General features: G+C 42.8%; 1 protein-coding gene across 2 annotated transcripts in view; it reads left to right on the top strand.

The window, feature by feature from the left end:
• LNX1 (ligand of numb-protein X 1) overlaps window positions 1-27,668 on the top strand; it is a 127,769-nt gene that overhangs the window by 79,203 nt on the left and 20,898 nt on the right. For both annotated transcript variants that reach the window (XM_060109790.1, XM_060109799.1), the window contains exons 2-5: window positions 1,004-1,242; window positions 1,747-1,899; window positions 7,585-7,787; window positions 10,479-10,850. In XM_060109790.1, the coding sequence (XP_059965773.1) occupies window positions 1,004-1,242; window positions 1,747-1,899; window positions 7,585-7,787; window positions 10,479-10,850 (967 nt within the window). The remainder of the gene's footprint in view (window positions 1-1,003; window positions 1,243-1,746; window positions 1,900-7,584; window positions 7,788-10,478; window positions 10,851-27,668) is intronic.

Below are 27,668 nucleotides of genomic sequence, written 5' to 3' on the forward strand. Positions count from 1 at the left end.
AATAGCTCAACCGTATAAGGTTTTCTGTATTGAGTTGGTAAAAATAATTTATTAATTAACATCCATTATATGCAAATGGCCACTTCTTAAAGGGACTCACCCATTTGATTTTTGCCTTCATAACCACTGGTAGCTGGTTTGGCTGTCTGCAGCACTTCCTCACCACAGTGAATGAGAGGGTTAAATCCTCACCATTTGCTGATCAAAACCCGACCTAAGAGCTGAGACGACTTGCCCAGTGACAGTGGAAGAGCATCCATAGCAAAATATGGACTCAGATTGGCTCAAACCTCGGTGTCCTGGCCCTTACGTTTGCTCTTTAACATGCATGGTGAATGGATATAGACCTGTTTTTTAAAGACCATGAATGTTCTTTTACCTTCCCAATGTTAAAAGACATGAAAACTTTTAGCACATGGGAGCCCCCAGACCCTGGTCCTGGCCACTCAGACCAGCCCAGAGGTGGAGACTGGAAACCAGCAAGCCTGCCTCTAGAGAATGTGAAGCTGAACCAACTCCTGTGGCTTTGTAGTGAGGGCATTTCTGTTTCCATGGACAGTTAAATATGGAATCTGGGAGGAGCTTTGTATTTATGGTCAGTGGTTTGGGAACTAAACCCAAAAGAAGGGACTGAGAGGGTGACTAAGGACTTTCATGGTCAAAATAAACACCAGCAAGAAGGAATTACCACATCCAAATAGTTGAAGACTGCCAGCCTCAAGCCCTAGTCTTGTAGACCCCATGACAGCTCTCATAATTTGCATTCCAAGGGCTAGTGTAGAGAGTGCTTTAACAGAATGCTGTAGACATCTTTTAAAAATTGTTCTTTCAAGTCATTCATTCATTTGGTTGGCAAGTGTATATTGACTTACGTCCATGTGAAGAGGGAGAGGAACCAGGTATGAGCAAGTCAATTTCCAAGGGTAGCAAGCACATGTACTAGAAGAGTCCTGGTTGAACAATGCGCAAAGCCTTCTCTGACCTCCTGCTGGTTTTGTTGCAGCTGCAAAGGCGCCTCCCACTATGGCCTCACCAAAGACAGGAAGAGGCACTCTCAGGATGGCTGTCCAGATGGCTGTGCCAGCCTCACAGCAACAGCACTCTCCCCAGAGGTTTCTGCAGCTGCCACCATCTCCTTAATGACAGACGAGCCTGGCCTAGACAACCCTGCCTACGTGTCCACAGCAGAGGACAGTCAGCCAAACAGCCCCCTGGACTCTGGCCGGAGCAACCGAACAAGGGGTGAGTCAAAGGGGGTTGTTGTCCGGGAATGGGCTCCTTGGCCTTGGGATTGCCCTCTCTGGAAAGTTATAGAAAAGTTTTTTCAAGGGAAAAACATTCTGGTAGTTTTGGCAGCAACCCAACATCCAGTTCTCCAGAGTGAAATGAAACCGCGAGGACCTGAGATCATTAGAAATGTGTGTAATCTGACCTGGCGAAAGGGATTGAAGTTAGACCTAGTGATTCATCACTCCCTCGGTGTCCCTACCTTCCCATCCAGGTGGCTCGAAAAAAGTGCAGTTATATTCCATCCAGCCCAGGAAAAAAAAACAAGCAGATTTTAAATAAACCATCCATACTGCCTTGTAGAAAACTGAGAATATACAGATAAGCAAATGCTATCATCCCACCACCTAGAAGTAATCACCGTTCCCGATGGGTTGTGCGTGTCTTACCAGCCGTGTCCATAAAAGAGGACTTCTGTGAATGCGTAGCTACTCTCCCTTCCTTCTCTCTTGTCCTCAGCACGGCCCTTTGAGCGATCCACCATCAGAAGCAGATCTTTTAAAAAAATAAACCGAGCCTTGAGTGTTCTTCGAAGGACAAAGTGTGGAAGTACAGTTGTCAACCAAGCTGAGCAGGGCAGAGAGAATTCTGAAAACACCACTGCCCCTGACGGTAAGTGGCCTCCCAGTAAGGCTGGGCTTCCAGAATGACGCCTCCAGGCGTGATGACAACCAGACCACCCCCACCCCCCCCCGCCGCTTTCTATGACACCTCTCTTCCCAAGGGCATAAATATGTCTTACCTTGATTAGCCTACTTCTTGCATAAGTAACCAAAGGCAGAAATTATTGTTCTCTTTTTACATAGATTGAGGGAAAAGGTTTTGGAACCCTTACCTTCAGGTGCTAGCTTAGTGCATATAAAGAATAATATAGGTTTTTTTTTAACTGAATTATGCCTCAATTTATTTGTTTATTTATTTATTTTTGTCTGCTTTGTGTTTTCGTTGCTACGCGTGGGCTTTCTCTAGTTGTGGAGAGCAAGGGCTACTCTTTGTTGCGGTACACAGGCTCTAGGTGCACGGGCTTCAGTAGTTGTGGCATGCAGGCTCAGTAGTTGTGGCTCGTGGGCTCTAGAGCGCAGGCTCAGTAGTTGTGGTGCATGGGCTTAGTTGCTCTGCGGCATGTGGGATCTTCCCAGACCAGGGATTGAACCTGTGTCCCCTGCACTGGCAGGCAGATTCTTAAGCACTGCGCCACCAGGGAAGTCCCAAGAATAATACAGTTAAGTGAAGAACATTTAGAACAGTGCCTGGCACATACTAAATGCTATGTAGGTATTTATCCTTATTACCACTTTGTGTGATGTGTGGTTCTGAGTGTTTTCCATTAACTCATTTAATCCTCAACAACTCTTTGAAGTAGCTACTACTATTATCTATGTTTTACAGATGAGGAAACTGAGACACCAGGAGGTTACTTAGCTTGACCCAAATTACCCTTCTAAACTTGGAATCCAGGTTAATGTAGTTCTAGAATCTATGCAAAGGAAGTTTCTGGATCTTAGATCCTATGTGTTTTCCCCAGTATAAATGGAGCTGAGAAAATACTGTCCTGTCCTTTCTTTTCATCTAATATTAGACCTTTACAGCAGTAATAATAGTAGCTTAATTTTTTTTTGGAGCTTTCCTGGGTGCCAGGTAGTGCTCTAGGTCATTTAAAGGTCACAGTGCTAAGGACAGTGATCGTGATTCTCATTTTACAGAAGAAACTTAGACTCTGAGAGATTGGGTAACTAGTCCAAAGTCACCCAGCTGGAAAATGGCAGACCTAGGATTTTAACTTGGGTCCTCTGGCTACAGAGCCCACTCGTTTACCCACTGGATTAAGCACCCTCCACTCCTTCGAGGTTGGGAGGTAAATCCAAAACCACCGTCTTTATCATGTCCTCAGAGAACTTGCGAGCAGTCGTATAAGACCCCTGCTTATCCCCTCTCACCCTGTACACACGCTACATGCTCTGACTACTCTGAACTTATTGCCGTCCTGTAAATACTGTGTCTCTCTCACTTCCATGTTGTGTCCGTCCTGTACTCTCATGCCCCTTCAGCTGGCATCCTAATTCTTCTTTCCAGGCTCAGCATAGGCTTTGCCTCCTCCTGGGAGCCCTCCTTGACTCCCTCAGTCCCCTCTCCTTTGTGTTCTCAAAGCACCTGTATCTCTGTTATAGCAATGTCACCTTTCATCGTAACTGTACCAACGGGGGCAGGGGCTCTTTATCTAAGTCTTTGTGTTCTCAAGGCCAAGCACAATATCTGGCACATAATAGTTTTTGCTGAATGTTTCTGTAATGAGTAAAAGGATTATAACTTCCTTTCTGCCAGTCTTCCCCCCTATTAAAGGCTCCTTAATTCCATTCCATGTCAAGTTTTCTCCTACCTGAATAAGATTGATTTGCATGTTTATTGCAGAAACTTTTAAAATAAGAGATTACTATGTGTAAGACATTGGCCTAGGCTCTGTACTTTTTTTTTTACTGAAGTACAATTGATTTACAATATTATGTTAGTTTCAGATGTACCACATAGTGATTCAATATTTTTATAGATTGTGCTTCATTTATAGTTATTATAAAATATTGGCTATATTCCCTGTGCTGTGCAATATATCCTTGTAGCTTATTTATTTTATACATAGTTGTTTGTACCTCTTAATCCCCTACCCCATTTTGCTCCTCTCCCCTTCCCTCTCCCCACTGGTCACCACTAGTTTGATCTCTATATCTGTGTATCTGTTTCTGTTTGTTTTTATTTTCTAGATTCCACATGTAAGTGATAACATACAATATTTGTCTTTTTCTGTCTGACTTATTTCACTTAACATAATACCCTCCAGGTCCATCTACATTGTTGCAAACAGCAGAATTTCATTCTTGTTTATGGCTGAGTAGTATTCCATTGTATACATACCACATCTTCTTTACCTATTCATCTGTTGATGAACACTTAACCAAGCTATGGAAGCAACCTATCTTGGTAAATAATGCAGCTATGAACACTGAGGTGCATGTATCTTTTCAGATTAATGCTTTCGTTTTCTTTGGATATATACCCAGGAATGGAATTACTGGATGATATGGTAGTTCTATTTTTAGTTATTTGAAAAACCTCCATGCTGTTTTCTATAGTGGCTGCATCAATTTACATTCCTACCAACGGTGTACTAGGGTTCCCTTTTCTCCACATCCTCGCCATCATTTGTTATTTGAAGACTTTTTGATGATGGCCATTCTGACAGGCGTGAGGTGATTAGTGATGTTGAGCATCTTTTCATGTGCCTGTTGACCATATCTGTACATCCTCTTTGGAAAAATGCCTTTTCATGACTTCTGCCCACTTTTTAATCAGGTTGTTTGTTTTTTTGATATTGACTTGTATGAGCTGTTTATATAGTTAAGCTCTGTACTTTTATATAAAGATTATAAAATCCAGCTCCTGGCTCCAAGGAGTTCATTCAAGACTAAAACAATAAAATACCATAAAGAGTGAGATATAAATAAACGAAAATGGCAGCTGTCAAGAGAGGAGCACCACTTCCCAGTGGGACAGTGTAATCCGTGTTTAAGGAGTGATTATGACCTGGATGGGCATGGGGATCTTGACTGTGTTGGAAAGTAGTGGGAGATGAGGTTAAGGCCAGATTAGAAGGGTCCTGGATGCCATTTAGGAGTCTTGACTTGGGGCAGTGAACCCACCTGAAAGCTTTTGCGTAGAGTTATAGCAGGATGGAAGCTGTGTTTCAGGAAGATGAAGATGGCAGCTGTGTTATGAGTGCAGGGGCTTCAAGTAGGAGAGAATGGATTTCCTCAGGTGCTCCAGGAAGCTATTACTCCACAGTGGGGTGAGGTATTAAGACTCAGTGAGGCTGCTACAGGATTTGTGAGGCAACAAAGCTTTTAAAAATGGCCTTAGGATCTCATCCCTTCAGTAAGTAACCCGGTGAAAGCCCACGGTTTATCCATCCTTTTCATATCAGTAAAGAGACTGGCTTCACTACTTATCAGCTGTGTGACCTGGCCAGGTTACCTGACTTCTCTAACCTTTAGTATTTCATCATCCAAAAAAACAGGGATGATAGTAATCTAGTTCAAAGGGTTGCTGTGAGGACTAAACAAACAACAAAATGTCATGCAAATTGCTTAGCTCAATGGCCAGCATATAATAAACACTTGGTAAATGATACTATATCACTTAGTCCTTAAGTAAGGACACAATATTGAAAACTGTTTCTTTTCAGACCAGCACTAGTTTGGCAGTTTAAAAATTACTTTAACTCTGGAAGGGAAGGTCACTAGGGTCTCATTATTGTAGCTCTAATTAACATTTCCAAGTGTGACTGGGTATGTCCTTTCAGACTATCAAACATCCTTGATTGGTTAGATTTGGGAGCATGGTTTTTGTAAATCTGTTGGGAAAAAAAGTAGAAAGGGAGAGGGAGGGGAAAGAGAAAACCAGCAGCTTTGATGATAATTTCCAAATCTTTCTTTGCTCAAGATGATTTTTTTTAAGAACTTCCATTTCCTTGTCACCAGACCTGTTCCAACAAATACTTGTGGATAGAGCCTACTTAAGGTAATCAAGATAGTTTAAACGTTAATTGAACTCAGTCACCCAAGCACTGTTAGCACCAGGAGCTGACAGATGAAGGCTGCTGCCCACAGCCTTACAGCAAAGCCCAATTGCTTACATCAATTAACTCCCAGTGAGGGGTAAAGACCCACATTTACAACGTCTCCAGCTTCCTCTGGCCGCTAAATTGCTTTGTTTATCATGTTCTGCAATACTTAGAAATAATTTTAATTCTTGCTGTATTGTTCCTAGAGAGTTGAGTACTCATTCATGAACTCATAGTTCATTAGGGAAAATACATTAAGGTCATGGGTTTTGAAAACAGTCAGAAAGAGTATTTTATGTAGAACCAGGCCTGCAGTTTTGATCTTTCCCGATGACATAATTAGGGGAGAATCATAGGGCAGAGGCAGCTGTCAGCAGCTACAGGAGACAAAAGCATCAGCGCTTTCAACATCCTAACTCGAGCCTCAAGCAACTGGGAGGGAGCTGCAGCTCCCGTCAAACTAGGTGTTGCGTGGCTGGCATTTCCTGGTGTCCCCCCCACCCCACCCCACCGCGTAGGCTTCTATTCCAACTGAGGTGGAGAACAGCGCCAGTCGTTGCTGCTGGCTATGGGTCTGTAGACCAAGTCCCCTGTGGACCCATTGCCGGCTGTGGACCCCTGGCTTCAGGGGACTCTGAGGAAGGTGACAGGAGAGAGAGTCATCAGGATTCCCGGGTTCTGACCTGGCTCTGAGGACAACCACCTAACTGCCACCTCCAGCCAGTCGTGTCACTTCTCCTCTCCGAGCTCATGCATGCTCCCTTGTGAAACAAAGGTCTGACTGTCACTGTCAAACTACATAGCCTGAGAAGCTCTTCTGTGTGGGGTCCCAGCAGGGCGGGGGACCTGTGACAGATTTCAAGGGGAAAGAGTCCTCAGTGAAAAGATGAAGTTTGGAAACACCAGCCTGGGTCTCTGAATCTCCTTTTGGCTCTGAATCCAGCCATACAAGTGGATCGGGAACGAACCTCTTGATGCCACCAGCTAGGCTTGGGCCTCTTTCCTTGATCATGAATTAGGCCATTTGACTTCCCTTTACTGACAACAGGGTCGGGTAGAGAGGACTGATTCACTAAGCCTGAAAAGCAGGTCCTCCCAGGAGGAAATCTTCAAGATGATCAAAAAGAGCAGAACAGGCTTGTTCTGTTTTGCCCGTTGATTAGTAAGTGATCAAACTGCAGTCCATTCCATAATGACTGTTCGTTCATTCCTCTTCATTCAGTAAACATAGGCTGAAGTCTCCTGTGTACAGAGATCTGTGCACAGAAGTACAAAACAGCCAGAAATTATGTCCTCAAGGATCTTAGAGTCCAATGGTGGGTATAAGAAATGGGCATGAATAATTAATAATAATAATAATAATAGAAGGCTCAGTGCCATGAGAAATAAAGCTTTATGGGAAATGGGAAGTTTAGAGAGAGCAGGGGGAAAAGGGTCAGGGTAGAGTTTAATTGGAAGGGATCATTTCATGCAGGCCTTGAAGGAAAAATTGGGTTTAGGCCTAGAATGGAAAACATTCCAGGCAGAGAAACTTATGCTGGCACAGAGGCAGGAAGATGGAAAACATGTACAAGGAACGACGAATAGTTTAGTTTGGCTGGAACCAAAGTTTGGCAAGAAAAGGAGTGGTTGGAAATGTCCATTGGGGGGGTGTCTTAAATAAATACTGTCTCTGTCCATTTTAGTCTTTCCAAGGCTGTATCACCTGATTCCATATGGTGAAATTACCAGAGTCAAGATCAATCGAGCGGATCCCAATGAAAGCCTCTCCATTAGGCTTGTGGGAGGCAATGAAACCCCGCTGGTCCATATCATTATCCAGCACATTTATCGTGATGGGGTGATTGCCAGAGACGGCCGGCTATTGCCAGGAGACATCATCCTAAAGGTAGAGACCACGGCTGTGGAGCTATGAAGAGGGTCTTAGCAAAAGTCACTTCAGAGCACATCATTGGGTGGATGAATGGATGGACGGACGGACAGACGGACACATGGGTAAAGCACTAACATAAATGTGGAGCCGTCACTTTCCATAGTTCTTATGTTGATATGGCTCTTCATACAAGATTTGTAATCTGAGATAGGTCCCTAACCCTTCTGTCTTTCTTGTTTTGTTTTGGTTTGGTTTGGTTTTTTTGGCCATGCCACACAGCATGCGGGATCTTAGTTCCCCGACCAGGTGCCCCCTGCAGGGGAAGTGCGGAGTCCTAACCAGCGGACCACCAGGGAATTCCCTTTCTTGTTCTTTTGATCTCTCTTTCTCTCTCTGTATAAATACTGTCTCTATCTTTTTTTTTTTTTTTTTTTTTTTTTCGGTACGCGGGCCTCTCACTGTTGTGGCCTCTCCCATTGAGGAGCACAGGCTCCGGACGCGCAGGCTCAGCGGCCATGGCTCACAGGCCCAGCCGCTCCGCGGCATGTGGGATCTTCCCGGACTGGGGCACGAACCCGTGTCCCCTACATCGGCAGGCGGACTCTCAGCCACTGCACCACCAGGGAAGCCCCTCTGTATCATTTTGTCTCTGTGTTCCCCTCCTTCCTCTGCCTTCTGCTATCTTCCCTCTCCCTTTTCTCTACCTCTGCGTTCTTCTCTCTTCCTTTTCCTCCTCCCTCCTCTCTCTTCCTCTCTCACCCTTTCCTCCCACTTTAAGTAGAATAACATAAAACAATATGAAACTGAAACATATCTTCTTAAATTGTTTTTAGAGCAGATAAATGGAACATTTTATATTTTACCTAATCACTTACATTCACACACCCCTCTAAAGTAAATTTCCTATAGCTTAATAGCCCTTCACACACACACACACACACACACACACACACACACACACACACACACACAAAAATCCCTAAGCTATTCTGCCAACCCACAGACATTCCAGGGGAGACAGGTGGTGGAAGAGAACACGTTGGGCATTACTGTCCTCTGAGGCTTGACTGAGGGGAAGGATGCTAGGGAGGAATTTTCAGAAGAAGAGAAAGGATAAAGGAAGAGTTGTTTATCAGACAGAAGTCCAACATGTGCCAAAAGTGATAAGAAAAAATCCCTGCCTTGGTCATATATTTCCTGTCTGATACTCAGATGACAGTTTAATCCCATCCCTTCTGGGTTGCTGAGGGGCCAGCTCCTGATACATCATGAGCTGTTTCTCTGGCAAAGAAATTCTTATTGTTTGGAATAAGAGGAGAAAGAACTTAAAGCAGTTATTGTAGAAACACTGATATTCTCACTGGCCTCCGAGGTGGAGTATGAGGCAGGGCCCGTCAACCTCAAGGGACAGTCAGCCGTGCAATCAGCGACACTCTGCATGGCTTCCTCCCAGTTCTGTGGAAACTATGCTGCCTGGGACGGGTGCATAAGGAAAACCTTTTTGATTCTTGTGACCTTCAACTGGAACTTGCAAGCAAAAGAGCTGCCAGGAGTATTTAGCAGGTGACCCTGACTTTCTTTTGGCCTGGGTGTGATGGGGAAAACCAGACCCAGGATAAGGTGTCAGAGCAGAGCCAGGTCTTTGAGCTCACCTGTGCTTGGACAAAGGTGATGAGCCTTGTCCAAGCACGAGGGAGCCTCCATCCATCCCTGGAGATGCAACGGAGGACTAGCGATGGCACGCTGCAGGCAGGCCCGTGAAATCTCATTCCAAGATTCTTCTAACAGCTGGCTGCAAGTACAGGAAATCTTACCAAACCATAGAAATTCAAGAAGGTTGTTTCTCTTCTGTGAGGCCTCCTTCCTTAAGCACAGAGTGGAGTGCTGCTGTGAAATTATTTTCTTCCCAGGCAGTGACCACAACTGGGATCTGAAACCTTCAGGCTGGGCCTGCCTAGAGTAATTAAAACCAGAAAGCCCCATGCAGCATCAGCCCTGAAGATCATTAGTGAGGCACAAATGAGTGGGCCAAGCTGGCCTAATAATGTGATCCAGCCTTTCAATAAAAGAGCCTAGAAGCTTCCATTCACATCAGTTTGTTTGAAACTGTAGAGATTTTTTTTCTCTCCTTTGCTGAGAACATGGGCAAAAGAACTTGTAGGTGAACACCTGGAGACTTGACAGACACACACACACACACACACACGCAGTAGTGGGGCCTGGAAGTTCCAGTACAGGTGATCCAGGGAGAAAAATTCATCTGGAGATGTTTGGAAAGAAAATGCCAACTCAGTTTGATTTAAACAACAGTTTAATGTAAACATTAATCGGAAATTTTCTTTTCTTCTTTTGCCTTTTCCCACTTTTTCTTCCTTTTCCTCCCCCCTTCAGCTGAAAAATAAGCTTAGCAAGCAACAGAAAGAAGGGTTAGGACTATATAAATTCAAGGGCCTGTGTAAGGACCAGACTGAAGAAAGATGGTGTCTGCTGAGAGAGTTGAAAAGGTGTGCAGCTAATACTCAAGGAAACCAGGTTACAAGTCCTGTTGGAAGATGGGGGGTATTTGGACGGAGAAGAAGGTGATAGAGCAGAGTGGTCCTTCAGGAAGGGCCCCAGTGAGTCTGTGGGCTGGGCCTTTGGGGCAGGGTTGTGGCCGGTGGAGCGGACGACTCGGTCGCTGCAGATTCTGAGGTCCCCTTGCCCTAGGTCAACGGGATGGACATCGGCAACGTACGGCACAACTATGCCCTGCACCTCCTGCGGCAGCCCTGCCAGGTGCTGTGGCTGACGGTGCTGCGGGAGCAGAAATTCCGGAGCAGGACTGATGGGCAGCCCCTGGACACCTACGGGCCCCGGGATGACAGTTTCCACGTGATCCTCAACAAAAGCAGCCCGGAGGAGCAGCTTGGAATAAAACTAGTACGCAAGGTGGATGAGCCTGGGGTGTTTATTTCCAACGTTCTGGATGGTGGCGTGGCAGACCGACACGGTCAGCTGGAGGAGAACGATCGTGTGTTAGCCATCAATGGACATGACCTTCGGTACGGCAGCCCGGAAAGTGCAGCTCATCTGATTCAGGTGGGTCACGGGTCATTACAAGATCCCAGTCAGAAATTGCCAGCATGATCAGGAACACTCATCACCCTGACCCACCTACCCTGTTACTACCCCGTGTGACATACAGTGCCTCCCTTTCGAGGAGTTGAGGGTGGAGGGCCAGGGAAGAATATTAGTCCAGCAAACGGTGTGTCTTGGGGTCATGGCCATTCCGTTGGTGTTGCCAGTCATCCAGTCTGACTGCAGGTAAACACATTAGGCAAGGTGTTGCAACCTTACCAGGTTAAGATCACTCAAGGTCAGCAGGGTTGTGTCACCCCTGTACCTAGTATGATAGTCATAGACCCAGAGCTCACTTAGATGTGTTCTGGACACTTCCAAGACATCTGGTTGTACCAACTCCTGTAAGAAGCTGTGCCATGTGCCCTCCAGGGATCCTGTGGACAAGAAACCACTGTAGGATTGGCTAAGGCTGAGACCTGTCTCCATGGCTAAGTCCAGCCCGCTTTGAAAGCCCAAGGGAACTCAAATATGAACCTAAGGAAGTCCCCCTATAAGAGAGGCATACAAATTATCATTAGTCAGGCAAATAGAGCTCACGATAGCCTGACATTAGTTCAAACTAATTCACTCTCCAGACAGACGTGATGTTACCAAGCCCCAGCATGCATCCTGTTGACTTTGGCTGGGTCGCCATGAGTTTTTCTTTTTGTTGTCGTTTTTTTTTTTCATTGAACTATAGTTGATTTACAATGTTGTGTTTCAGGTATACAACAGAGTGATTCAGTTTTACATATATATGTATAATTTATTCTTTTTCAGATTCTTTTTCCTTATAGGTTATTACAAAATATTGAGTGTAGTTCCCTGTGTTATACAGTAGGTCCTTGTTGGTTACGTATTTTATATATACTAGTGTGTATATGTCAATCCCAAACTCCTAATTTATCCCTCCCCCACCTTCCCCTTTGGTAACCATAAGTTTCTTTTCTATGTCTGTGGATCTATTTCTGTTTTGTAAATAAGTTTATTTGTATCTTTTTTTTTAGATTTCACATATAAGCGATATCATGATAATTATCTTTCTCCATCTGACTTACTTCACTTAGTATGATAATCTCTAGATCCATCTACGTTGCTGCAAATGGCACTTTTTTCATTTTTTTATGGCTGAGTAATTTTCCATTGTATATATGTACCACCTCTTCTTTATCCATTCCTGTGTTGATGGATATTTAGATTGCTTCTGTGTCTTGGCTATTGTAAACAGTGCTGCAATGAATATTGGAGTGCATGTATCTTTTTGAATTATAGTCCTCTCCAGATATATGCCCAGGAGTGGGATTGTAGGATCATATGGTAACTCTGTGTTTAGTTTAAGAAACCTCCATACTCTTCTCCATAGTGGCTTTACCAACTTTCATTTCCACCAACAGTATATATAAGAGGGTTCCCTTTTCTCCACACCCTCTCCAGCATTTATTATTTGTAGACTTTTTGATGATGGCCATTCTGACTGATGTGAGGTGATACCTCATTGTAGTTTTGATTTGCATTTCTCTAATAATTAGTGAGGTTGAACATGTTTTCATGTTCCTGTTGGCCATCTGTATGTCTTCTTTGGAGAAATGTCTATTTAGATCTTCTGCCCATTTTTTGACTGGGTTGTTTATTCTTCATCATGAGCTTTTCTAATGTTCTCTGAGCTTCCAGCTTTATCCCTAGAGAGACAGGCTTTGTTCTGGGCTCTTGTGTTCTAACCCTTTAATCCACTTCATTTAGCCAAAATGTATTAAGTTTTTGCTGCTTGCCTAGCTCTGGATTGGGTGCAGAGAACAGGGAGATGATGACCTCTTAGGCTGGTCTCCCAAAGGAGTCCACAGTCTAGTAGAGGAGGTGGACTTTTTCTAAATGACTGCCATGTGGTGTGACAGTGTGTAATGGTGAAATTAAGTATAGTGCTGGTGTAGGCAAAGGAGAGATTTTTTTTTTTTTTTTTACTGAGATGGGGTCTAGAGATTCTTCACAGAGGAGGAAAATCTTGAACTGGGGTTTTGATGGATTAGCAGAAGTTCTCTAGGTGCATGATGCAGGGAGGGTCGTTCTAAGGAGACACAACACAAAAGAATGTTTCCCCAAAAGCCAGTTAGAGAAATGGTTAACACCTGGAGAGTGGTATACATTTTTTTTTTTTTTTTTTTGCGGTACGCGGGCCTCTCACCATTGTGGCCTCTCTGGTGGCGGAGAACAGGCTCCGGACGCACAGGCTCAGTGGCCATGGCTCACGGGCCCAGCCGCTCTGCGGCATGTGGGATCTTCCCGGACTGGGGCACGAGCCCGTGTCCCCTGCATCGGCAGACGGACTCTCAACCACTGCGCCACCAGGGAAGCCCTGGTATACGTTTTTAAAAGCAGCAATAGATAAGTCAGGAGTGGTAGGCAAGGGCCAGATCATGTAGAGTTTTACAGGCCATGATAAGGAGCTCAGACCTTACCCCCAAGGCCATGAGGTGTCATTGGAAGGGTTTAAGAAAGGAAGTGACATGATTTTCTAGCAAGATCTCTCTAGAGGCAGTGGAGAGCTGATAGGAGAGGGGCAAGAACAGAGGCCTTGTCTTAAGATGCGTTTGCAGTTATCTGGCATATCATGTCAGCTTCCACTTAGTGACTGAAGTATTAATTCTTCAAGTATAGACAGAGAGTCAGCAGCAGTAGCTGACTGGTCCTTGTACCAAGTTCCATGGAGGATGACATTCAGAAGACAGATCCTACTCTCAAGGACTTGATCATCTCAGTACAAACAAATCTCCCTACCCTTGGGTTCCAGTCATGGAGTTCTTCCAGGTGTTGGCAACTCTTTTCACTGTCGTATGTGTGGTATCTTATCCCTCTTTTTTGAGGAGAACCAAGTAGCAGTTGAAATTCTTGTCATTTTAAAGGTGGAAAGCCTGAGGCAGAGGGTGCGAGGGGACTTACCCTGCTTCCTCCGTCTACCAGGACAGGAAGTACATGTGGTGCTTTGGTCCCCGAGCTGGGACTTTTGATGGTGCCCCAGTTCCAAGGTGATTCTTAACCTGATGGCCGTCCATCTGTCCTATGGGGCCTGAGGTCATGCCCTGTGGAGCCGGGGGAGCACAAAACCAGAGTTACAAGAGACATTTCCCTTCTGGAGTTTATACCATCTATTCCCAAGTTCACATGCCCAGCTCCAACTTCTCTGAACACCACACTTACATAGACAGCTGCCTACTTGGTATCTCCATGTGGCTGTCTAAAAGGCATCTCAAATTTAATGTCCAAAAGTGAACCCTTGACTTCTCCCCCCTCCACTCCTTTCCAAACCTGCTCTTCCCCCTCAGTCTTTCCTCATCTCTAGAAATGGCACCACCATTTTCTCAGTTACTTGGACCAAAAAGAATCTTTACTCTTCTACATCCCCAGCCTACAATTCATCTCTCACCAACTCCATGGCTTGGGTCAGCTAGGCCACCTTTATCTTTGGTCTAGGCCACTGCAAGAACCTCTTAACTGGTCTCCTTGCTTCCATATTCCATGATCCTCACCTCTCTCTCTACTCAGCAGTTAGAATGACCACTTTACAGAGTCAATTCCACCATGTCGCTTTCTTGCCCTCAGCTCTCTGATGCTTCCCAAGGCACTCAGATTAAAATTCCAAATCCTTACAGTGGCCTGCAGAGCCATACTAATCTGGTCTTTAGTTGTCTCTGCAACCTCATCTTAAGCAAAGGGCAGTATTTCTGGTATTCTCCCCCTTGTTTAACCATGCTCAGTCACACTGCCTTCTTGCTATTCCTCAAACATTTTTGTGGTACGCGGGCCTCTCACTGTTGTGGCCTCTCCCGTTGCGGAGCACAGGCTCTGGACGTGCAGACTCAGTGGCCATGGCTCACGGGCCCAGCCGCTCTGCGGCATGTGGGATCTTCCCGGATCGGGGCACGAACCCGTGTCCCCTGCATCGGCAGGCGGACTCTCAACCACTGCGCCACCACGGAAGCCCATTCCTCAAACATTTTTAAGAACTTTTTCAACTCAAGGCTGATGTTCTTGCTGTCCCTCTGATCAAAAGACTCTTACAAATGTCTATGTAACTCCTACACTTCACTCAGGTCTCTCCTCAAATGTCACCTCCTCAGAGACACCTTCGCTGACAATCCCACTTAAAGTGGCATCTCCCACCCTCAATTCTCAATTCTGTATCCTCTAATCTAGTTGATCTTCTTTTTTTTGGCCATGCCACGGGGCTTGTGAGATCTTAGTTCCCCAACCAGGGATCGAATCCATGCCTGCTGCATTGGAAGCGCTAAGTCTTAACCACTGGACCACCAGGGAAGTCCCTAATCTTCTTTATCTTCTACCAACAAATTATTGTATTATTACCTGCCAATCTAGCATAGTATAGTACAGTAGAGTATTATATCTCAAGCACTTAGAGATATGCCTGGCAGTAATAGGCACCTAATAAATATTTGAATGAATAAGTTTAGTCAAATTATAAAAATGTATAATTATATATAATTCACACATTAATTCCATCTCATAAGGATATTTTTTGTCAAACCATTTACTGAAGAACAAGCACCAAATCCACTTTTACATTATTTGTCCCCAAGGTAGAACTCTACTTTTTGTCACCTTGTATTTGCTCAGTTATTATTGGTTGAGCACCTTCTAAGTGCCAAGAGGTGTGTAGTACAACGGTGAACAAGACTGACACAGTCCTGGCCTCTTGGAGCTTGGAATACATTCCCACCTCTCCTCAAATACAATTAAGTCAGCACTGAGCCGGTGGTGTAGCCTGTATGTGCCAATGGGTGAGAACAGGATATAGACAATGTTTTTGAAAATATTAATCCATGGAAAAAGAAAAGCCCTTGGTTTTTTCTTTGTGAAGAAACTGCACTCTAAGCATGATTTTTTTCTCCTTAAAAAGCAGACTCTTGGGTGATCATCAATTTTTTTTTCCCTGTTACACTTGTCAACTCCCTCTGCAGGTCAGTCAGTGCAGCTCACATTCTGAAGATCATCTGCCAACTATCCTTCCCAATAGGTGAAAGAAAAACTCCCTTACTCATGTCACTTGGAAAACTCTTGATTACAAATGGCATTCTAATTTTGTAGATTAGTAACAGAAGAGGAAAATATTTTTTCCCTGAGAAACTTAATTTATGAAATAAAATCTTGCCTAACAGTGGAATTTCCTAAAAGATTCTTCTGCTTACCAAACAAAGCCAGTGTGCTTTACAGGCAATGGAAGAGGAGGGAGAAAAAAAAAAAGCTTGGACAAAACTAGTTGGAAAAGAAATGGAAAAAGTAGAATGCTGGGCAAACTCAGTTAAGCGATCTCAAGCATGAATTTTATTTATGAGATACTCGTAACACACACCAAGCTGGGGCGATTAAACTAAATGCCCTTCAAAAGCTGAGACTCGGCTTCCGTGGTGGCGCAGTGGTAGAGAGCCCGCCTGCCGATGCAGGGGACACGGGTTCGTGCCCTGGTCCGGGAGGATCCCACATGCTGTGGAGCAGCTAGGCCTGTGAGCCATGGCCACTGGGCCTGAGCATCCGGAGCCTGTGCTCCGCAACGGGAGAGGCCACAACAGTGAGAGGCCCGCGTACCACACACACACACACACACACACACAAAAAGCTGAGACTCAAATTTCCAACCAATCCTTGGCTGCATTGGCCTTGTTTGTCCACTGCATGAATCATACTTGCCTTACAAAGAAATTCCCAAACAACATGTCCTTTTGGTCATGTTTTCTCCCACAGTCCCACACACTCTGCCATTTTCTACATTATTTCAGGGAAAAGTTATTACAGAGAAGCCACAACTGTTTTAAATTTGACCAGCTTTACATATGTGGAGCCCTAACCTTGGCTTACTCAGCAGCAGCCCTAAGGGCCAGACTCCAGATTTAGACAGATGGAGAGTTGCACTCCTCTCAGAGACACACCTGATGGAGACAGAAGCTTCAATTATGGGGCAATAGCCTTATTTAGCAACTTAGTACAACTTTATATTTCTCCCTTGTCAGTTTAAGCTTTTTGAGCACCACGACTAGAATCTCTCTACGAAAGTTGCTGAACTGTCTGGTGTCATACCTAAAATAATAGAACAAAGATATATGGGCCAAAGGTTTGAGACCCTAGGGGGGAAAAAGACATTTCAACATCCCAAACCCAGGAGGTTCCACATATATCTACCCAATATTCAATATGAGAAAGATTTCTGCTGAGAGTTATGCCTGTTTTGAGATGCTCTCATCTACCTGCAGTTATGGATCAGTGAATTCATATTTAGGAGTTCAAATATATACAGTTAATAAATGAAGAAAGCAATGATGGATTTCAAATTTGAGTATCTCTTTTTTGTGCCTTTTTTTTTTCTTAGCCAGCTTCCCAGACTTGATGCAGAAGTTGAAATAATTCAAAGCCATTTGCAGAGGTTGTGATACATGGGTTTTCATTAATACTGGCCCGTGTGATTTTTTTTCCCCTCACATGAATTAATATTTAAATGAGAAGTTACTTCACCAAAGAACAATTGACAAGCAGCTTCTTCAGACTTTTTAAAAGAATGTGATAGGCCTTTACACAGAGCCAGAAATTAAATAATGGACTACTCCATTGCCTACATTTGTTCTAAATACATGATTCCAGCTCATGAGTTCTGGGGCAGAACTTTTGTCCCCTGGAGCCAGTAAGAATGGCCAAGAAATAAGACCTGACAGTTCTGTGTGTGTGATTTTTTTTTTATAGATTAGCACAGCTAATATCAAATCAAATCCCTATCTAAACAAATTTTCTTAATTCAGTATGGTAGTAAATTTAATGCACATAAGACTAAACAGTTTTTTTTTAATTTTAGAAACATTCTCGTGAGCTGAATTCTTAGAGTCCAAATGATTTTTATATAGGGCTCCAAATTCCATGCATTCATGATTAAAGCATGACTTGCAAAACTGTTCAGCCTTTCAACTCAGAATTTTATGAGTGAATCTCCTGCCCAGCTACACTCCAAATATTAGGGGATCTTGAAACTTCATTACCCTTCTCCAACTCTCATATTCCCCGACATGATTTTGTTTTGTTTTTACCACGGAACAGAATCAGAGTAACTTCCAGATACCATAAAAGAAATGGTGTTTGAGGACTTAGGTCATTCTGCTTACTCAGGAATTAATTTCTTATTTTGAGCTTGTCACTGACATCTGTATGACCCTGTATAAGTCAGACTGTCATCGTTAATTTCTTAGCACTTAAAAGATATGCTTCTGGAAACATAAAGATGTGCCTGGAGCTAAAGTCTAGTGGGAAAAATAGATCAAATTGCTGTCTCAAATCTTCTTTTCTACCCTTGTCAAATCCTAAGGTCCTATTCAGCACTTTTCCTCAAAGCCTCCTTAATTTCCCTTTTCCTTGGCCAGACTCTGGTCACCCTTAACTCACTAAAGTAGCTGCTGCCTCTCCAGAGAAGATACTCAGAATTCTTTTCAGAATGTACCAGGCTCTATGTATGCCAGGTGCTAAAGTCTCAGTGGTGAACAAATCAACACACACCAGATTTGCTTTCACCAAGCTCATTTTATAGGGACTAGCAACACCATTAGCTCATCCTAGAGTTGTAATTCTGGAGCCCTAATTTATTGCTTAGTGAGACTTTTTTTTTTAACTTTTTAATTCAAGTATGGTTGATTTACAATGTTGTGTTAATTTCTGCTGTACAGCAAAGTGATTTAGTTATACATATATATATTCTTTTTCATATTCTCTTCCATTATGGTTTATCACAAGATAATGAATATAGTTCCCTGTGCTATACAGTAGAACCTTGTTGTTTATCCATTCTATAAATAATAGTTTCCATCTGCTAATCCCAAACTCCCCCGTACCCTCTCCCCCTTGGCAGCCTGTTTCTGTTTTGTAGATTAGTTTATTTGTGTCATATTTTTGATTCCACATATAAGTGATACCATGTGATATTTGTCTTTCTCTGTCTGACTTCACTTAGTATGATAATCTCTAGGTCCATCCATGTTGCTGCAAATGGCATTATTTCATTCTTTTTTATGGCTGAATAATATTCCATTGTATATATGTACCACATCTTGTTTATCCATTCATCTGTCGATGGACCCTTAGGTTGCTTCCATGTCTTGGCTATTGTGAATAGTGCTGCTATGAACATAGGGGTGCATGTATCTTTCTGAATTATAGATTTGTCTGGATATATGCCCAGGAGTGGGATTACTGGATCATATGGTAATTCTATTTTTAATTGTTTGTGGAACCTCCATACTGTTTTCCACAGTGGCTGCACCAACTTACATTCCCACCAACAGTGTAGGAGGATTTCCTTTTAGTGAGAGAGATTTCTGTTTCTCAAATGTTCTCTTGCTGACTGGCAGGACCGTTAGGCAAGGATTTTGTTTCTGTACCTCATTGTGCAGTATGTTGCCATATCAACAGGAATGGCTGACAACTTTGTTATTTTTCTAGCATATCAGTGGGTAACCCTGTTCAGATGCCTCCTGTTGTCTGTATTGCCAGGTAGGGTCTGTGTGCCACATGTGATCTCAGAGCCAGGTTGCACTGCTGTGATGTGTTTCACAGCAGCGTCTTGGGAGCTTCCCTGTCATCTTTCAGTTACGCAGTAATAACGAAGACAGACATCTATGGAGTTCTTGGCTCCATAGAACACAGAGACAATCCCTATGCACACGTGAAATGGCAAAATGCGAACTCCATCAGTGAGGTCCCGGGTGCAGCTGGTCCATCCAAAAAAAGTCCCTGCTCTGCTGGTCAGACCAAGATTTGTCTTCTAGGTCCAAATCTCATACGCACACCCAACTCAGCTTTATTACAGTGAGTCATCAAGAGTTCATCACGTTTTTGAGGGCACTTGAAAACATGTTAAATAGTGAAGAAACTAGGAATACTTGATCTGGAAAGGAAAAGAGATCAGGGAGGGCAATGAGAGCTATTTTCAAATAGGCTTGTCCCATGGAAATTGATTTGGGGTTGCCCGAGAGGGCATGACTAGAACCAATGGGCAAGCAAGGGAAAGACGAATTTAAACTCAACCTAAGGACAAACTTGCTAATTAGTGCTGTCTAAAAAAATTGCTAATTAGTGCTGCACTGCCTTGGGACACAGTGAGTTCCTTATCATTGGAGGCACTGAAGCATGATCTGGGTGACAACACAGTAAGGATTTTGGAGTGGAATTAAAGCACAAACTACAGAGGAAATGTTGGATTAGATGATGTCTGCCATCTCTTCCATAGCTGTGGCTTCCTGGCTGTGTGCAACCAGTGCTCCACAGTTCCCCAGGGCTTTGTGAGCACAAGATAGATGAACTGAAAATGATACTTGAGCCCTAGCTGGAAGGGGAGCTAAAGTGGGGCAGCCCCCAAAGGTGCAGGAAGAACCATCCCCACAGTTAAAGCTAGGCTGTCTCACTCTGGGATCCTTGGAAAAGAAACCAGTGGAGAATGCAGACGCAGGATGAATTTTTTTTTAAAGAAATGGGTCATTAAGACCTCTGATGCTAAGGCCTGAACCAAGATGGCAGAGTAGAAGGACGTGCTCTCACTCCCTCTTGTGAGAACACAAGAATCACAACTAGCTGCTGGACAATCATCAACAGGAAGACACTGGAACTCACCAAAAAGGATACCCCACATCCAAAGACAAAGGAGAAGCCACAATGAGACGGTAGGATGGGGTGATTTTGCAATCACAGCAAAATCAAATCCCATAACTGCTGGGTGGGTGACTCACAGACTGGAAAACACTTATACCACAGAAGTCCACCCACTGGAGTGAAGGTTCTGAGCCCCACGTCAGGCTTCCCAACCTGGGGGTCTGGCAACGGGAGGAGGAATTCCTAGAGAATCAAACTTTGAAGGCTAGTGGGATTTGATTGCAGGACTTCGACAGGACTGGGGGAAACAGAGACCCCACTCTTGGAGGGCACACACAAAGTAGTGTGCGTATCGGGACCCAGGTGAAGGAGCAGTGACCCCAGGGGACACTGAACCAGACCTACCTGCTAGTGTTGCAGGGTCTCCTGCAGAGGCGGGGGGTGGCTGTGGCTCACCATGGGGACAAGGACACTGGCAGCAGAACTTCTGGGAAGTACTCCTTGGCATGAGCCCTCCCAGAGTCTGCCATTAGCCCCACCAAAGAGCCCAGGTAGGATCCAGTGTTGGGTTGCTTCAGACCAAACAACCAACAGGGAGGGAGCCCAGCCCCACCCATCAGCAGTCAAGTGGACTAAAGTTTTACAGAGCTCTGCCCACCAGAGCAACACTCAGCTCTACCCACCACCAGTCCCTCCCATCAGGAAACCTGCACAAGCCTCTTAGATAGCCTCATCCACCAGAGGACAGAGAGCAGAAGCAAGAAGAACTACAATCCTGCAGCCTGCAGAACAAAAACCACATTCACAGAAAGATAGACAAGATGAAATGGCAGAGGGCTATGTACCAGATGAAGGAACAAGATAAAACCCAAAAAAAACAACTAAATGAAGTGGAGATAGGCAACCGTCCAGAAAAAGAATTCAGAATAATGATAGAGAAGATGATCCATGACCTCGGAAAAAGAATGGAGGCAAAGATTGAGAAGATGCAAGAAATCTTCAACAAAGACCTAGAAGAATTAAAGAACAAAAAAACAGAGATGAACAATACAATAACTGAAATGAAAACTACACTAGAAGGAATCAATAGCAGAATAACTGAGGCAGAAGAACGGATAAGTGACCTGGAAGACAGAATGGTGGAATTCACTGCTGCAGAACAGAATAAAGAAAAAAGAATGAAAAGAAATGAAGACAGCCTAAGGGACCTCTGGGACAACTTTAAACGCACCAACATTCGCATTATAGTCGTCCCAGAAGGAGAAGAGAGAGAGAAAGGACCTGAGAAAATATTTGAAGAGATTATAGTTGAAAGCTTCCCTAACATGGGAAAGGAAATAGCCACCCAAGTCCAGGAAGCACAGCGAGTCCCATACAGGATAAACCCAAGGAGAAACACGCTGAGACACATACTAATCAAATTGGCAAAAATTAAAGACAAAAAAAAATATTGAAAACAGTAAGGGAAAAATGACAAATAACATACAAGGAGGGCTTCCCTGGTGGCGCAGTGGTTGACAGTCTGCCTGCTGATGCAGGGGATACAGGTTCGTGCTCCGGTCTGGGAAGATCACACATGCCGTGGAGCGGCTAGGCCCGTGAGCTATGGCTGCTGAGACTGCACGTCTGGACCCTGTGCTCCGCAACGGGAGAGGCCACAACAGTGAGAGGACTGTGTACCACAAAAAAAAAAAAAAAAAAAAAAAAAATACAAGGGAACTCCCATAAGGTTAACAGCTGATTTCTCAGCAGAAACACTACAAGCCAGAAGGGAGTGGCATGATATACTTAAAGTGATGAAAGGGAACAACCTAAAACCAAGATTACTCTACCCTGCAAGGATCTCATTCAGTTTCGATGGAGAAATCAAAAGCTTTACAGACGAACAAAAGCTAAGAGAATTCAGCACCACCAAACCAGCTCTACAGCAAATGCTAAAGGAACTTCTCTAAGTGGGAAACACAAGAGAAGAAAAGGACCTACAAAAACAACCCCAAAACAATTAAGAAAATGGTCACAAGAACATACATATCAATAATTACCTTACACGTGAATGGATTCAATGCTCCAAACAAAAGACACAGGCTTGCTGAATGGATACAAAAACAAGACCCATATATATGCTCTCTACAAGAGACCCACTTCAGACCTAGGGACACATACAGACTGAAAGTGAGGGGATGGAAAAAGATATTCCATGCAAATGGAAATCAAAAGAAAGCTGGAGTAGCAATACTCATATCAGATAAAATAGACTTTAAAATAAAGAATGTTACAAGAGACAAGGAAGGACCCTACATAATGATCAAGGGATCAATCCAAGTAGAAGATATAACAATTATAAGTATATATGCACCCAACACAGGAGCACCTCAATACATAAGGCAACTGCTAACAGCTATAAAAGAGGAAATCGACAGTAACACAATGATAGTGGAGGACTTTAACACCTCACTTACACCAATGGACAGATCATCCAAAATGAAAATAAATAAGGAAACCGAAGCTTTAAATGACACAATAGACCAGATAGATTTAATTGATATTTATAGGACATTCCATCCAAAAACAGCAGATTACACTTTCTTCTCAAGTGTGCACGGAACATTCTCCAGGTTAGATCACATCTTGGGTCACAAATGAAGCCTCAGTAAATTTAAGAAAACTGAAATCATATCAAGCAACTTTTCTGACCACAAAGCTATGGGATTAGAAATGAATTACAGGGGAAAAAACGTAAAAAACCCAACACGGGGATTCTAAACACTACATTACTAAGTAACCAAGAGATCACTGAAGAAATCAAAGAGGAAATCAAAACATACCTAGAGACAAATGACAATGAAAACACAACAGTCCAAAACCTATGGGATGCAGCAAAAGCAGTTCTAAGAGGGAAGTTTATATCTATACAAGCCTACCTCAAGAAACAAGAAAAATCTCAAATAAATAATCTAACCTTACACCTAAAGGAACTAGAGAAAGAAGAACAAACAAAACCCAAAGTTATGGGCCTCCCTGGTGGCGCAAGTGGTTGAGAGTCCGCCTGCCGATGCAGGGGATACGGGTTCGTGCCCCGGTCTGGGAGGATCCCATATGCCGCGGAGCGGCTGGGCCCGTGAGCCATGGCCGCTGAGCCTGCGCGTCCGGAGCCTGCGCGTCCGGAGCCTGTGCTCCGCAACGGGGGAGGCCACAACAGTGAGAGGCCCGCATACCGCAAAAAAAAAAAAAAAAAAAAAAAACCCAAAGTTAGCAGAAGGAAAGAAATCATAAAGATCAGAGCAGAAATAAATGAAATGGGAACAAAGAAAACAATAGCAAAGATCAATAAAACTAAAAGCTGGTTCTTTGAGAAGATAAACAAAATTGATAAACCATTAGCCAGACTCATCAAGAAAAAGAGGGAGAAGACTCAAATCAATAAAATTAGAAATGGAAAAGGAGAAGTTACAACAGACACCGCAGAAATACCAAGCATCCTCAGAGACTACTACAAGCAACGCTATGCCAATAAAATGGACAACCTGGAAGAAATGGACAAATTCTTAGAAAGGTATATAACCTTCCAAGACTGACCAGGAAGAAATAGAAAATATGAACAGACCAATCACAAGTAATGAAATTGAAACTGTGATTAAAAATCTTCCAACAAATAAAAGTCCAGGACCAGATGGCTTCACAGGTGAATTCTATCAAACATTTAGAGAAGAGCTAACATCCATCCTTCTCAAACTCTTCCAAAAAGTTGCAGAGGAAGGAACACTCCCAAACTCATTCTATTAGGCCACCATCAGCCTGATACCAAAACCAGACAAAGATACTAGAAAAAAAGAAAATTACAGACCAATATCACTGATGAATATAGATGCAAAAATCCTCAACAAAATACTAGCAAAATACAGAATCCAACAACACATTAAAAGGATCATACACCATGATCAAGTGGGGTTTATCCCAGGGATGCAAGGATTCTTCAATATACACAAATCAATCAATGTGATACACCATAGTAACAAATAAAAGAATAAAAACCATACGATCATCTCAATAGATGCGGAAAAAGCTTTTGACAAAATTCAACACACATTTATGATAAAAACTCTCCAGAAAGTGGGCATAGAGGGAACCTACCTCAACATAATAAAGGCCATATACGACAAACCCACAGCAAACATCATTCTCAATGGTGAAAACCTGAAAGCATTTCCTCTAAGATCAGGAACAAGACAAGGATGTCCACTCTCACTGCTATTATTCAACATAGTTTTGGAAGTCCTAGCCATGGCAATCAGAGAAGAAAAAGAAATAAAAGGAATACAGATGAGAAAAGAAGAAGTAAAACTGTCACTGTTTGCAGATGACATGATAATATACATAGAGAATCCTAAAGATGCCACCAGAAAACTACTAGAGTTAATCAGTGAATTTGGTAAAGTTGCAGGATACAAAATTAATGCACAGAAATCTCTTGCATTCCTATACACTAATGATGAAAAACCTGAAAGAGAAATTAATGAAACACTCCCATTTACCACTGCAACAAAAAGAATAAAATACCTAGGAATAAATCTACCTAAGGAGACAAAAACCCTTTATGCAGAGATCTATAAGACACTGATGAAAGAAATTAAAGATGATACCAACAGATGGAGAGATATAGCATGTTCTCGGATTGGATGAATCAATATTGTGAAAATGACTGTACTACCCAAAACAATCTACAGATTCAATGCAATCCCTATCAAATTACCAATGGCATTTTTTACAGAACTAGAACAAAAAAATCTTTAAATTTGTATGGAGACACAAAAGATCCTGAATAGACAAAGCAGTCTTGAGGGAAAAAATGGAGCTGGAGGAATCAGACTCCCTGACTTCAGACTATACTACAAAGCTGCAGTAATCAAGACAATATGGTACTGGCACAAAAACAGAAACATAGGTCAATGATACAAGTTAGAAAGCCCAGAGGTAAACTCACACACCTATGGTCAACTAATCTACGACAAAGGAGGTAAGGATATACAGTGGAGAAAAGACAGTCTCTTCAATAAGTGGTGCTGGGAAAACTGGACAGCTACATGTAAAAGAAAGAAATTAGAACACTCCCTAACACCATATACAAAAATAAACTCAAAATAGATTAGAGACCTAAATGTAAGACGGGACACCATAAAACTCTTAGAGGAAAACATAGGAAGAACACTTTCTGACATAAAGCAAGATCTTTGTTGATCCACCTCCTAGAGTAATGGAAATAAAGACAAAAATAAACAAATGGGACCTAATGAAACTTCAAAGCTTTTGCACAGCAAAGGAAACCATAAACAAGATGAAAAGACAACCCTCAGAATGGGAGAGAATATTTGCAAACGAATCAACAGACAAAGGATTAATTTCCAAAATATATAAATAGCTCATGCAGCTCAATATTTAAAAAACAAACCACACAATCAAAAAATGGGCAGAAGACCTAAATAGACATTTCTCCAAAGAAGACATACAGATGGCCAAGAGGCACCTGAAAAGCTGCTCAACATCACTAATTATTAGACAAATGCAAATCAAAACTACAATGAGGTATCATGTCACACCAGTTAGAATGGGCATCATCAGAAAATCTACAAACAACAAATGCTAGAGAGGGTGTGGAGAAAAGGGAACCCTCTTGCACTGTTGGTGGGAATGTAAATTGATACAGCCACTATGGAGAACGGTATGGAGGTTCCTTAAAAAACTAAAAATAGAATTACCATATGACCCAGCAATCCCACTACTGGGCATATACCCAGAGAAAACCGTAATTCAAAAAGACACATTCACCCCAATGTTCATTGCAGCACTATTTACAATAGCTAGGTCATGGAAGCAATCTAAATGCCCATCAACAGACAAATGTATAAAGAAGATGTGGTACATATATGCAATAGAATTTTACTCAGCCGTAAAAAGGAACAAAATTGGGTCATTTGTTGAGGTGTGGTTGGATCTAGAGACTGTTATACAGAGTGAAGTAAGTCAGAAAGAGAAAAACAAATATCATTTATTAACGTGTATATGTGGAACCTAGAAAAATGATACAGATGAACCGGTTTGCAGGGCAGAAATCGAGACACAGTTGTAGAGAACAAACGTATGGACACCAAGGGGGAAAGCGGCAGGGGGAGTGGGGATGGTGGTGATGGTATGAATTGGGAGATCGGGATTGACATGTATACACTGATGTGTATAAAATGGATGACTAATAAGAACTTGCTGTATAAAAAAAAAAAGAGGAAACATATTTATTAGGTTTATAGACATGTGCAATTAAAAAAAACACTACTGTTACGTTGAAAAAAAAGATATATAAGAAAATCGTTGATTGTTAGTGTGTTGGTGTTTTATTCAGTAAAATTACCAAACTCTCATTGCTTTTCATAGTTTAACAGTTAATTCTCTTGGCTTATAGCTGCTATTGAGAAATCACAATCCCTCTCTCAGATTCCAGACCTGAGCCAGTCTTAGACCCAGAGTCTATCAAATACAGTGGAGTCTATGACCTCTTGAGGATAGAAACTATAATGCCATGGGAAGAGTTATATAGCAGCAATTTCTTTCAATCTTCCCACAGAGTGACCTATGGCTGGGATTTTCCTTCGGAGGGATAGGAAGAGTTATTGCATCTTGCACCTGACATGTAACATTCTATTATGTACTACAATGTCTTCAGAAATAAAAAATAAAACTATAATTATTTGTAAAAAAAAAAAAAAAGACCTCGGATGCTAATGGATGGAGCACTAAGTAGAGACGAACTCTGTAAATAGCTTATTATTATAAATCCAACTACAGCTCTTATCTCTGTAAGAAGAGGGACCTCCAGCCAAGCGGGTCTATACTGTGTCATAAAGGGGGCCGTGTACATGGTCTGTCTGCTGTGGGCAGCACAATCTCAATGCCCAACAGTCAGTTTGGAGTCCTCTGTTTTATGTGTTTGTGTAGAACTATACCCTGTGGCATTGAGGGGGCACGAGTGTGGTAGCTCTGAATTTGATATTTTCTGAAGCTAATATATCAATGCAGTGACCAAACCCACATGAGTTACAGTTTACCAAATGTGTTTTTTAAGCATATGCATATATATATGTGGTTAAAAAGCAGCAAATGCTAGAGTACATTTGGTTTAAC

This window comes from Mesoplodon densirostris, chromosome 1, assembly GCF_025265405.1.
Source record: "Mesoplodon densirostris isolate mMesDen1 chromosome 1, mMesDen1 primary haplotype, whole genome shotgun sequence".
Taxonomy (NCBI): domain Eukaryota; kingdom Metazoa; phylum Chordata; class Mammalia; order Artiodactyla; family Ziphiidae; genus Mesoplodon; species Mesoplodon densirostris.